We start from the raw sequence: 13,590 nt of genomic DNA, 5'->3' as shown, positions 1-13,590 counted from the left end.
AAAAGCTGAGTGTAGCCATACACGTACTCTGGATTTTAGGAAAGCTGATTTTAATAAACTCATAACTATGATAAGTAAGGTCCCATGGCAAGTGACCCTAATGAAAAAGGAAGTCCAAGATGGATGGGAGATTCTTAAAAAAGGAAATGGTAAAGGCACAATTACAAACAATTCCAACAAGGAGAAAAGATAGAAGACAACAGAAGAAACCAATGTGGCTCCACAATAAGCTTAGAGATGACCTAAAAACAAAAAAAGACACATATACTGTAGGTAGTAGAAGGAAGGCCAGGCCATAAAAGAACAGTCAGGTAGCACAGAAATGCAGGAATGACATCAGGAAGGCTAAAGCTGAGAAAGAGCTGAGACTAGCAAGAGATGCTGAAAGCAACAAAAAAGCTTTCTTCAGGTACGTGCACTGTAAAAGACAGGAAAGAAATGGTGGTTCAACTACTCAAAGAGGATGGCAAATTGATAACAGATGACAAAGAAAAGCCTGAAGTGCTCAGTGTCTATGACCCCCACAATCCCCGGCAAAAATAAAGTACAAGCTGAAGGGGCAGGATTGAAGCTAGAGATTGATAAACAAATGATCAAGGAACACCTAATTTCTTTGAACGAGTTCAAATCTCCAGGACCCAAAGAACTGCATCCTAGAGTAATAAAGGAGCTGGCAGAAGAACTCTCAGAACCATTGTCTATTATCTTTGCGAAATCATGAAGACAGGTGAAGTGTGGGATGACTGGAGGAGGACTAATGTTGTCCCTATCTTCAAAAAGGAAGAAGGTGGGAACTACAGACCAGTAAGTCTGACATCCATCCCTGGGAAAAATTTGGAGCAGATTATAAAGAAGTCAGTCTGTAAGCACCTTGAAAACAATGCAATGATTACTAGAAGCCTGCATGGATTTGTCAAGAACAAATCCTGCCAGACTAATTTGATCTAATATTTTGATTTGGTAACCTCCCTTGTGGACTGTGGGAATGCTGTGGACATCATATATCTTGACTTCACCAAAGCTTTTGACAAAGTACCCCATGAGATTCTGATTAGCAAACTGGTTAAAAGTGGGTTAGATGAAACAGCTATTAGGTGGATCCACAGTTGGCTACAGAACTGGACTCAAAGAGTGCTTATCAATGGTACCGTCTCAAACTGGGGGGAGGTAATGAACAGGGTACTGCAGGGCTAAGTCTTGGGCCCAGTGCTCTTCAACATTTTTATGAATGATTTGGACAAGGAGGTGCAGGGAATGCTTATCAAATTTGCAGATGATGCAAAATTGGGTGGGATAAATTAGGTGGAAGACAGAAACAAACTTCAAAGTGATCTTGATAGGCTGGAGCACTGGGCTGTAAACAACAGAATGACATTTAATAGAGATAAATGCTAAGTTCTACACCTAGGAAAAAGAAACCAAAGGCACAGATACAAGATGGGGGATACTTGGCTCAGCAATACAAGTGAGAAGGAACTTGGAATTGTTGAAGATCACAAGCTGAATATGAGCCAACAGTGTGATGTAGCTGCAAAAGAAGCAAATGCTATGTTGGGCTGCATTAATAGAAGTATAGCTTCCAAATTGCGTGAGGTACTGGTTCCCCTCTATTCAGTACTGGTAGGGCCTCATCTTGAGTATTGCTTCCAGTTCTGGGCACCAGACTTTGAGAAGGATGCAGACAAGCTGGAGGGAGTTCAGATGAGGGCAATGAGCATGATCAGGAGTCTGGAAACAAAGCCCTCTGAGGAAAGACTGAAAGAACTGGGCATGTTTAGCCTGGAGAAGACTGAGGAGATATGATAGCACTCGTCAAATGCTTTAAAGGTTGTCACACAGAGGAGGGCCAGGATCTCTTCTCGATCCTCCCAGAGTGCAGGACACAGAATAATGGGCTTCAAGAAGCAACTGGACAGCCATCTGTCAGGTATGCTTTAAGGTGGATTCCCATTCAGCAGGGGGTTGGACTCAATGGCCTTATAGCCCCTTCCAATTCTACTATTCTATGATTCTAAGAGATTCAGAACAGATAAAAGGAAGTATTTCTTCATAGTGTACAGTTAAACTATGGAATTCACTTCTACAAGATATGGTGATGGATACATTCCTGACTACTAGTCCTGATGGCCATGTGCTACCTCCAGTATCAGAGGCAGTAAGTTTATATACAGGAACATGGGTGGGAGGGTGTTGCTGCACCCATGTCCTGCTTGTGGGTCCCTGGTCAACAGCTGGTTGGCCACTCTGTGAACAGAATGCTGGGCTAGATGGTCCTTTGGTATGATCCAACATGGCTTTTATGTTCTCTCATGTTTAATGGTTTTCATTCCCTGCAGGCATTTATTTCATATGTTCAATGATACCCTTATTTTGCCCTGTCCACAGCATAATGAACACCAAAGAAAAGAAGAGCATCCATTATAGCAGTTTTGGAATCAAATATCCAACTAGGCTTGTACAACAAGATGTTGAGGAATCATCTAGCATAAGATCAAGATTAACTGCACAATAAGTGAGTGGTACTGGCTGAGGAAGTTTGGGGAGAATTCTGTGTGTTAAACAGGATGGGGGTTGTGATGAAGGTATATGAAAGAGGAGTCATGTGGGTGGATAGGAGTAAGCAAAGGGGAGCTGCCGATATCTAACCCTATGCAGATTTCCCCATTCTGCAGTGCTGAGTATGTAATCAAATAAATTAATACAAAAGATATAGGCAGAAGGGTACTGCAGAAAGTGCAGCCAAATGTGGAGCATGCCTGGAGAATGCCCCCTACACACACACACAGAGAGAGAGAGAGAGAGAGAGAGAGAGCGCCTTGGGTGTGGAATAAGACAAGGGTAGATAGATGATCCTATCTACTTACCTTTCCCTTTCCATCCAATGCACATATACAGCAAAGGATGACAACCATTTGTGTGCTGGGAGACAATCTCAGGAACTGTGCCTTACACATATATACTTTATCCATTGTGATTGTAAAAAGTGAAGGAACAATTCATTGTGCTATAAATAAGGTATTACCATGCCTTCTGAGTGCATCTAGGTCAAATTTCACCAATGTCTGCTAAGATATGAATGACACTGAACATGGCCAGATGTGACCATTCATATTTATTTTAGATTGCACATCCAACTCAAGAAATCCCCAAATCAACATGAAATGCTTACCTATGTTCCATCACTTTGTTTCTGGGAACTTCCTTCCAAAACTGAGCCAATTCTTGTGTTCCTACTCCATTGCACTGATCCATTTCTGCTGCCATAATCAGAAAACGGTCTTGCAAGGAAGCTATACAACCTGCTCAACCAATAGAAAGTGGTTTGTTTTCTACCTTTCTTTAGATTTAATCAGCATAGATAGTTAATACACTCAAGGGGGAAAGCATGAAAAATTCAACAGATTACAAAAACAGCTACTTTGCTACAGTAGATGCACAGAAACAAAAAGCACAGAGCAAGTCTTGCAAACTCATGAAAGAATTGCAAAAGGGCATGAGAAGAAAAATCAGGAGATCGAATGCATCCTATGTTTGATTGTATATTAACCCAGTTAACAGATCTCAGGTAGAATTCTGGATACTGACTCCTATTGATGACTTTGACTAGTGGAGTTTGAATTCCCCATCACTCAGAATAGACAGTACTAAGTCGTAGGAAGTGCTGGACAGTAATGCAACTCCTTATTTTGAGCCAGTGACCTGGTTCACACCATCAAAATAAGCCATCGTGGTACTTGCTGGGCACGATTTCTACCATCACTGCCCATGGCTTGTCACAATGTCCAAATACTGGCAGCATGGCTTGCTTGGAGGAGGAAAAAACCTTACAACAGCCATGCCGCCCAGTTTGAGAAGACATGACAAGGTGTAACCAGGTGTTGATTATGAAAATTGTGCCATGGTTTGTTTTGATCATGTGAACCATCTGCATGCATTAAATGACAGAAGTTAATTTCTAAAAGAGGAATCTATCTAAAGCAGGGGCAGGCAACTTCTTAACATTGAAAACATGGAAAAGTATTGCCACTACATATTTAAATCTCTGCATTTATGAAGTCTAAGGTCTTTTTTTAATTAAAAACATACTTCACATTAATCTAATAGGACTTTATGTGCCGTAATAAATAACCCTGATGGGCATAAGCTGCCATTCCCTAATTTATAAAGATCAATTTATGTTAATAAAAATCCCAGAATGAATTACAGCAGATTCATAGGATAACCTCAATAACTTGGTATAAAATTATTTTATAAAATTCTTATGACACAGTTGATCTAGAATATCCTTTTCTAAAATCTAGTTGCCATAACATTTTAGAAGCAGGCAAGTGCACATTCATATTCATACTTTTGGAAGAACATTAAACAATATTTAACTACAAGAGCTATTTTGAAATTACAATGTACTTCCACATATTTACATATATAAAAAGTAATTTTACACTACCTTTTACTTATCCATCCAACATTAAATATGCAGCCCAATTTCAGAGTAAATTAAAAGTGACAATGATTATATGTTAACAATAAGTGCAATATTTTGATATGTTATTGTTTTTATTATATTACATTGGATCTTGATTATATTTTTGCATCTTAATTTCTTAAATTCTCTAGAACAACATATCTTTCATTTTTCTAAGGTTTAAAAATGGGTTCAAATTAAGCACTTTGGCCACTTTTATATATATTAAAGTCAACCAAAGCACATTCCTGCTGATTCAAGAAAATAATTCAAATTAAATCTCTTTACAGTGTACATGCTGCTTATTTGTAATCTTCACCTTGACTCCACAGTTTCAAGCAGAAACAGGCCATAGCTGGCCATCTAAATAGCACATTACTAGAAATCCAAGCCTATAAATATCCAACAATATTTTTTTCCTTGAAAATCTGAAGTTAATCTTTTACATATTTACAGGAAGGATCTTAAACATTTTAAACACAGGCCAGTAATGGAATATACTAATATACTTTGTAAGGAGATGAAGAAAATCAACTTCCTGGGGACTGCTTAAACCATTTTTGGCTTCTTGAATTCCACCTGAGGGAGACTGGAAACAGGTACCATGCTCTTTCTCTCCTACCTCCCCCACACACACGCCCGCCCCCCACACAGGATGATGTAAAGGACAAAAATAGGGTTCTTCTGACTCAACAGGCCCTCAGAGGAAGTCATATAAAAGCTGAACAGGTATTTGGTTTCAACAGCACTTACTTCCCACAACATACTTACTGAAGGAAGGGCACATTATTTCATTAGTAAACTACTGTGCAACCTTATACTTACCACCATGAAGAGATACTATTATATCTAGTGATGTGCCTGGTTCACAGCTGCTGTTACTTGGCTTCACTCTGTACTTGTCAGGAGCAGTTGTTCTCACCTAAACATAGCATAATTATATTAAAAGGTACCACTTCTGCCATTTAACCTTTTATTCTTCTTTAATACTAACTTAGTAGTCCCACTTTCTACTGTTATAAAAGCAGCAGAGAAAAGTGTTCAGTCTTGCTTCCTATTTGGCTATGTCTTTGTAATGCATGAACTAGCTCAGAGATTTTAAGAACACTTGGAAATAAAGAGCCTTATTTCCAAGTAAATGTATTTTGCAACTGGTACACCAATCAGTTTAAATATGAATATTCTGGCTATAGTAAATGTTAACAGTCATAAGAATACAGGGGTTGCAAGGCTTAATCAGACATCAGCACAAGTAAATCCTGCATTCTGTTTCCAAAACAGCTAGCCAACATGCTTCTTGAAACTTATAAGTATGACAAACAATGATGAGTATTCCCCATTTGTGTGCAGAATCTAATCATCAAAGGTATATTGCCTCTGAACATCAATTTGATTTAGCTATGTCACATCTACAAATAATGAAATCAATTCTCTGAGGTGAATAGTCAAAATAGCACCATCCGTACATAATAGGAAGATACAGCATGCTTGGGGAACCCCAAAGTTTGCAGAAGTACATTTTTAAGAGAAACAATTCTAAGGAGAGAACACCTTAATAAAAGCTCAATGTAGTCTGATCATCCTCAGTGACCCCATGTTTGATGAACATGAAATACTTGTTGTATATTGGGGGTCGGGAGGAAAACCAGGGCAGGAGGGTAATGAAGTCCTGGGAATCCTAAGCCTGATTATTCAGCAGCAAGTTCCTAAACAAGCCCCTGCTTTACTGCAGCCCTGAACAAGAACACTGCAACTTTTTGTTGCAGCCTTCACTTCTTGACAATAGGTAGTAGTCATTGCAGTCTTAATCCTTCTTAAAGGTCATCTAAGCTAGAGGCTACCATATAGTTGTGGTAATGAATTATGCAAGTTACATTATGCAAAGAAAGTAGTTCTTCCTTTCCTGCTCTGAACCCATTATACTGCCAGTTAGCTTCATTAGGTTACCCAAAGTTCTAGTACTATAAGAGAGAGAAAGATCTCTCTCCACTAACTCTTCCCATAAAGCTATTAGATTTATAAACCTCCTGTCATGTTCCTCCTTAATGGTATTTTCCCCTGATATTTTACTGCTATTAAACGTTGAAGTGAAAAACATGTAATGAAATCCAGTCGTTTGGTCTTTAAGATCACTTATCTGCCCTGGGGTTGTGTCCAATGTTAGTCCTACTTAAAGTAGATGCATAAATAGAATGGGAGTAACATTTGATACAACTCCTGGATTTGACAATAAGATTTGACAATTTTGTGAACCACCCAGAGAGCTTCGGCTATTGGGCGGTATAAAAATGTAATAAATAAATAAATAAATAAATAAATCCTATGCATATTTCCTATGCATATTTAAAAAGAAAAATCCTACAACACCTACCATTACCCAGCCAGTCATGCTGGCTGGAGGATGCTGGGATTCAAAGGACTTTTTTGCTCTGTGAACATACATAGAACTGCACTGTAAATTTCTTAAATTATAGGACTCCACAATTTGGCATGAACAAGAATGCATACTTTTTGAGAAAAAAAGCAGGTATTATTACTCAAACAGATTAATTACTACATAAAAGTATTATTTACCTTAAATGCCACTGTATTTTTAGTCACATTTGTTAGAACTATCAAGCATTTCTTCTCTCCGGTTTCTTTGGAACCAAAATGTAGTTCTTCTGCTGGACTAAAAAAAAATAGCAAATATTTTACAGTAAGTATTTGTGTATCAAGTTTGCAAACTTACAGTATTTTCTTTAAAAAAACAGTATCTGTACTTATTTAGAACAACTGTCTATCAGTTACCAGGCTCTAATTCAAACATTCAAAAGCCTAAATTTCAAGTAATATCTTAGCAGAGAGCTTTAACAATCTACAAGGATATATTCACTTTACGAGCACTTCATAACTATATGAAACTTTCATTTCTATTCTAGGATTTTAGATTTATTTTACCTGATGGATATTTGGAAAATACTGTGGAACACCAACTAGACAAGGGCAAAGCAAATGTTTCCTTGGAACATTTTTGAGTAAGCAGCAAATATAATGGGCAACTACAGCTTGGAGAGATCCCTTTGGCGCTCTCCACAATCCCTTTGTGTTTTAACAACACTAAATAATTTGGTGTTGTCAGCAAACTTGGCCACTTCACTGCTCACTCCTAATTCCAGATCATTTATGAACAAGTTGAAAAGAATTGGTCCCAATACTTCCCTCCATCGGGAGAATTGACCATTTATTCCTACTCTCTGCTTTCTGTTCTTTAACCTGTTACTCATCCACAAGAGGACCTCTCCTCTTATTCCATGTCTAATAAGTTTATTCAGGAGTCTTTGAAGGGGGACTTTATCAAAAGCCTTTTGGAAATCCAACAATGTTCTCCTGATCACCCTTGTCTACATGTTTGTTGACATTCTCAAAGAATTCTAGTAGATTAGTGAGCCAGGACTTGCCTTTGCGGAAGCAGTGTTGATTCTTTTTCAGTAGGACCTGCCCTTCTATATGCTTACTAATTTTGTCTTTAATAATGCTTTCAACCAATTTACTTCAACATTTAAGACAAAGTAAGAGGGGTTTGCATGAATCTAGGCTCTTTCTTTTATTCTATAACAGAAACAGCATTCATACTTCACATGCTAATCTCAAGGGCAGATATCCAAAGAGCTACTTAAATGCATTCAAAGGCTTGGGAATGCTAAAAATGTTGACTCTCCTGTCCTTTAAGTTTAGATCCTGGTGCCATAGCAAATTGCTTTCCAAACTCATTTTTAGAAGAAGCTTGCTATGCAGTATAGAGAATCGCTATGCAAGAAACATAACCCCGAGGCTCGGTGCACAGACTAATAAAGAGGTTCTTTGGAGTGTAACCAATAGGTATTATAATTATGCATACAAACTTCTCTTTAAGGCAGCACAGAGCACAAAATGAATTTAAACATGGCGATATATATTTTTTTAAAAAAACTATTTAGGAATTCCAAATTTGGGAGAAAAATTCCACGGCATCTGCTGTTAATTGAAATCTCTCCTCCTCCAAAATATCCTACAAAAAATAGGATTCATATGCATGCGTTATATGCATATGACTGGCCAGGAAAAATGCAAGGCAGCAAATGATAGTGAGAATACTTGCAAGCACTCTCATTTATTTCACATGAACACAAAAAAACAGAAGTACCTTTGTTGGTCGCAAGAACATCTACCTATTTTCCTTGTCATTTCTACGCTTCAACAAATGGATGTGGCAGTTGATATTGCAAGACTTTTCTCCTATAAAGAATGGAGGACTAGAAACAAGCACTTCCTCTTTACCTGGCTGCTAGAGAAAGGCTTTCATGATATACTTGCACTGTTCAAAGAGGAACTCAAAAGACTCTTTGTCCAACATCAAGTATGAGAGGTAGCAAAGATTAGTATTTGCCTCCTAGCAACCAAGGCAAACAGTGAGTTTTTATTTAGGGATCAGTAATCTTTATAGCAACATTGTAAAGTAGGCTAAAGTTTTACCCATATTACAGAGAGGCAGAGATATAGTGATTTGCCTACAGCTATCCAATTTGAGGGATTTCCCCCAACTAATAACTAACTTCCTTATGTAAACAACATTTGCTCTAGTGGCAGCTGGGGGGGTCAATAAACTTGTTTTAACTGGCAGGAAAAGTAGAATAAGCTGCGTCTTCCCGCTACCCAGGACAAATGGAAGTGACGAAATAGGAGAGATAATATTTGTAGGATCTGGTCTTTTGCAGGTGCTGGGCAATTTCAGAGCAGAGGGGGACATTTTAAATACTACTTGGGGTGGGGTAGGGTCAGGTGGGGATAGTCTAAATCAAATGTGTGAAAGGGAAAGGAAGCCTCAGCAATAAAAAAGTTATTTATAATCTAGCTTTCAGAAATCCTTTGCCAAAAACATCCTATTGTTTCATCAAATGCACCATGTCCTTGAGAAAGAAACATTGCAAGTTTCAGAAGACCTCAGAATCAGATCAAGTTGAATATTTTGTAAAATGTGTTGTTTCTTCAGTTCTGATGATTTTCAAGTAATGGAGCAGTGCTATTGAAATATGCAGAGATATACAATATGAATGCAATTATTATTGTGGTATTTACCTGATATGCAATAAAGATCCTTTAAAGGTGGTAAGTGCTTTCTTTGCATTTTTTGTTTTGGAATCTAATTTGTCATACTCTTCTGATTTTGGAGTTTGTTCTGCAAAATTTGCCTAGTCAAACACAAACAAGAAATACCATCTACATACATCCAAAAGTTAAAGATATTTCACTATCAAGTAGAATGACACAGTTACATATTATGGACTTTGTTTCATTGAATGAATTAACATGTCACTTCACAATAAAAACTATAGAAGTGCTCCAGTGCCCTCATCATTTTGGTTGTCCTTTTCTACACGATAGAAACTATAGAATTTGCTACCAAAAGATGTGGTGATAGCCACAAATTTAATGGGGATTAAATCAATTCATTGAGGATGAATGGCTACTAGTATTATTATTATTATTAATTTGTATCACTCCTTTTGCCCAATGCTGGGCCTCAAGGCGGCCTTACAAAGTTTAAAATATACATGGGGGGGAGGGAAACAAAACCATAAACAATTAAAAAATACACAACAAAATTATAAGACATTAACATAGATAGAGGGCTGGATTATTCTCCAAAGGCCTGCTTGAACAAAAAAGTTTTAGCCTGCTTCCGAAAGCCCATCAAGGAGGGAGCTAGCCTAGCTTCCCCGGGAAGAGAGTTCCAGAGCACCGGAGCAGCCACCAAGAAGGCCCTCTCCCATGTTCCCACCAAGCGTGCCGGTGAAGAAGGTGGGACTGAAAGAAGGGCTTCTCCAGAAGATCTCAAAGCACGGGCAGGCTCATAAGGGAGAATACGTTCTTTCAAATAACCTGGACCCGAACCATATAGAGCTTTATAGGTCATAACCAGCATTTTGAATTGTGCCCGGAAACAGACTGGAAGCCAGTGGAGCTGTTTTAACAGGGGAGTTGTGTGCTCCCTGTAACCAGCCCCGGTCAACAATCTGGCTGCAGCTCTTTGAACCAGCTGGAGTTTCTGAACACTCTTCAAAGGCAGCCCCACGTAGAGCGCGTTACAGTAATCCAATCGGGATGTAACTAAGGCATGTGTCACCGTGGCCAGGTCTGACATCTCTAGGAACAGGCGCAGCTGGCACACTCGCTTTAACTGTGCAAATGAGCTCCTGGCCACTGCCGAAACCTGGGCATCCAGGCTCAGGGCTGAATCCAGAAGTACACCCAAGCTGCGGACCTGTGTCTTCAGGGGAAGTGTAACCCCATCCAGCACAAGCTGAATCCCTGTTCCCTGATCTGCCTTTCGACTGACCAGGAGCACCTCTGTAATTATGGTTATATGGTACCTGTAGGAGAGGTGCTTTGCCTCTGAATAAGAGTCACTGTGAAATAACAGTGGGAGAGGACTTCCCATAGGCATCTGGTTGGCCACTATGGGAAACAAGATACATCTTTGGTCTGATCCAGCAGGGCTCTTCATATATGCTTAGATGTCGAGAGACACAGATCTCCATCACACCTGGGGTCTACACACTCTCTACCTTCGCTTCTCCCCCGGTGTTTTCCTTCCTCAGTTACTTCCTCTTTTCAAAAGAGGAAGTACAGAATGAGCACGAGGCCCATTGAGTCCGCTGTTCTAATGCCGCTGCTTCTCCTGCACAAAGCAGGCGAGAGCAGCAAGTCCGAGTTTTAAAAAACATTGGACTTAATGAGGGTTTTTTTATCACGCAAGGAAGGCCAGAAGGCGTGCAGGAGGCAGATGATGTCATGTGAGGGACTTGAGCAAACTCCGTGAGTGCCCAGTAACGAGCGTGCAATAAAACGCTCGTCGGATGGAGCTTACAGAACTGCTGCTGCTCAGTACCTCTACAGACACAACACTACAACTGACATGATATTTTTGCGCTGTGAATCTTCCAGTCTTTGCCTCACATTAGAGGCAGACAGGCAGTGTAATGCTTTAGAAAACATAAGCTAAGAGAAATTAACAGGCAGATTTTCTCCCTGATGCAATTTTGTTCCCAAATCCAGTGTTTCCCTTCTAACCTATTACTATATTATTAATATGAGCAAATTCCATTATTATAAGAAAATAAAAGTATTGCACTATGGGGGGGGGCTGATCCTGGTGATCCAGGGGTCTGAAGCAGATTTCTACTGTGTTACAGATTACAGCCAGTTTACTTTGGTCCATGCAACTTATTAAAAACCATCAAGAATTGAAACAGCTCCTATGTGCATGGGTCTGATACATGTTTAGTGTGTGATGGAATACAGTATATGTTTCTAAACAGCAGCAACAACATGCAAGAAACAATAGTGCATAAAGTATAAATGTGTTGGGTGGGAAGGAACATCTGCCACAGAGACAACTCCAAAGTAGGACTGTTCCACTCTCCATGGGAACCCATGAACAACATGGTAAAGACAGAGAGAGACAGAGTGAGTGAGTGAGAGAGAGAACGAAAGCACAAAATGCTACAAGTAATTGGAATACAATGCATACAAATGTGTGAAAAATACTTTCAATATATACTGTCATGTGAGTAAGAATGGCAAGTTGTTGGGATAAAGGTGTGAATTCAGTTGCAATGTCACAAACACACCACTTTGGGTGTTTAAATGTGACATATGTAAGCAACTTGTTTTTGAGAATTTTGGAAGGATTAGGACTAAAACTAACTAGGTCAGGGCAACTCCAACAAAGATAAGTTCTTGGTTGAAGCTTTCAATATGATACCTACTTTCTAGTATGGACATGAACTCTGATTCAAACAAGGTTCAGGGTGAAAAAATATATATAAATTGCTTCTATCACTATACCATTTCTGGAAGACCTCTAAAGCTCACCTCTCAAGATGCCAAAACATCTTAAGGTTTGCTTGTATACTCACAAAAGGACCCTAGCTTTCATAAGAGGCAAAAGAAATGAAACAGCCATGTAGAATGAAGCAATCAGAGAAGGAAAGAGTGAAATGCTACATCTAATCGGATGTCTCCTTTTGGTATCCCAGCAAGATGGCTTCTCAGACAGAATTCTGCACTAGTTAATAGAAAATGAAAATATGGCTGCCAGCAGCTAAGTAACAGTTTCACAGACATAGAAACTAGGGTACCAAGATAGATAAATTTCTAGGCCTAGGTTTTGATAGCAGCATATGACAACTGACCCAATTATTCCTCAGGCTTTATTTGGTTTTCTAGATTGATTATCATTTTTTACATTAACAGTAAATGCTTGGATAACTGCAATGAAATAGTTGTTTATATCATTCTTTTCTATGTATGCTTCAGTCCAGGGATACCTTTTTGGAACTGGGTGTTTGCTCTTCATTAGAATCTGGATTCTCCTTGTTGTCCATGTCTATTCCTTCTTTGCTTTCAATTTCATCTTCACTAGTAATGGGCCCATTTTCACATAATGGAGTTTGAAAATCATCATCAACCAATGGAGGGTAACTGTACTTAAAGGTATCCTATAATATAAGGAAGATAGTGTATTATGGGTGGGTGGAGGAAGAAGACACACAGGATTAGGGACTACCAAACAATGCAGAAACAAGAGCTAGTCTTTCCACCTTTTTCGTCCTAAACACAGTTTAGAATTTACATTTTAAGCAAAGGAAAAACACCAAGGATAGTATTGCTAGACTTCATTCCCAAATACTCATACTATCATAGCCTAATGTAATAGCCTATCATTGACTATACAATCAGGTACAGAATACACACTTGATCTTTATTGATTTGGCTGTTCTCTATTACACAAATGTTAAGTAACATTTGTGATCTTTGAACTATGTTTAGATTGGCTTTTCAGCAAATTCTACATAGCATGCTTTCTAACAAATCACTGTAGCCATATAATGGACCTCAAATACTTAAAATTCAAGCTGCTATCCAAAACAGAAACATGTGATGGGAGTAAATGGTACATGCAATCAGAACACTGCTTGATAGTTTCCACTGCTGAAGAGATAATCCACTGTTCAATTTAAAGAGAGGCTTCTCTGCAGAAGCAGAATCTACTACTTAAAAAACACAAAAGCTAAATTCTGGCTACATGCAGGTTTATCTCC

At 38.8% G+C, this 13,590-nt stretch overlaps 1 protein-coding gene across 1 annotated transcript in view; it reads right to left on the bottom strand.

Moving 5' to 3' along the window:
• The window catches only part of MOSPD2 (motile sperm domain containing 2), a 30,716-nt gene that overhangs the window by 5,185 nt on the left and 11,941 nt on the right, over positions 1-13,590 (bottom strand). Inside the window, exons 9-13 of the mRNA XM_063126397.1 lie at positions 12,817-12,987; positions 9,563-9,675; positions 7,040-7,136; positions 5,291-5,387; positions 3,170-3,299 (exon numbers count right to left, since the gene is read on the bottom strand). Of these exons, the coding sequence (XP_062982467.1) occupies positions 3,170-3,299; positions 5,291-5,387; positions 7,040-7,136; positions 9,563-9,675; positions 12,817-12,987 (608 nt within the window). The remainder of the gene's footprint in view (positions 1-3,169; positions 3,300-5,290; positions 5,388-7,039; positions 7,137-9,562; positions 9,676-12,816; positions 12,988-13,590) is intronic.

Source organism: Elgaria multicarinata, chromosome 5 (assembly GCF_023053635.1).
Source record: "Elgaria multicarinata webbii isolate HBS135686 ecotype San Diego chromosome 5, rElgMul1.1.pri, whole genome shotgun sequence".
NCBI classification, from domain to species: domain Eukaryota; kingdom Metazoa; phylum Chordata; class Lepidosauria; order Squamata; family Anguidae; genus Elgaria; species Elgaria multicarinata.
Note: the sequence above shows the minus strand (reverse complement) of the source record. Positions and strands in the feature narration are given on the sequence as shown.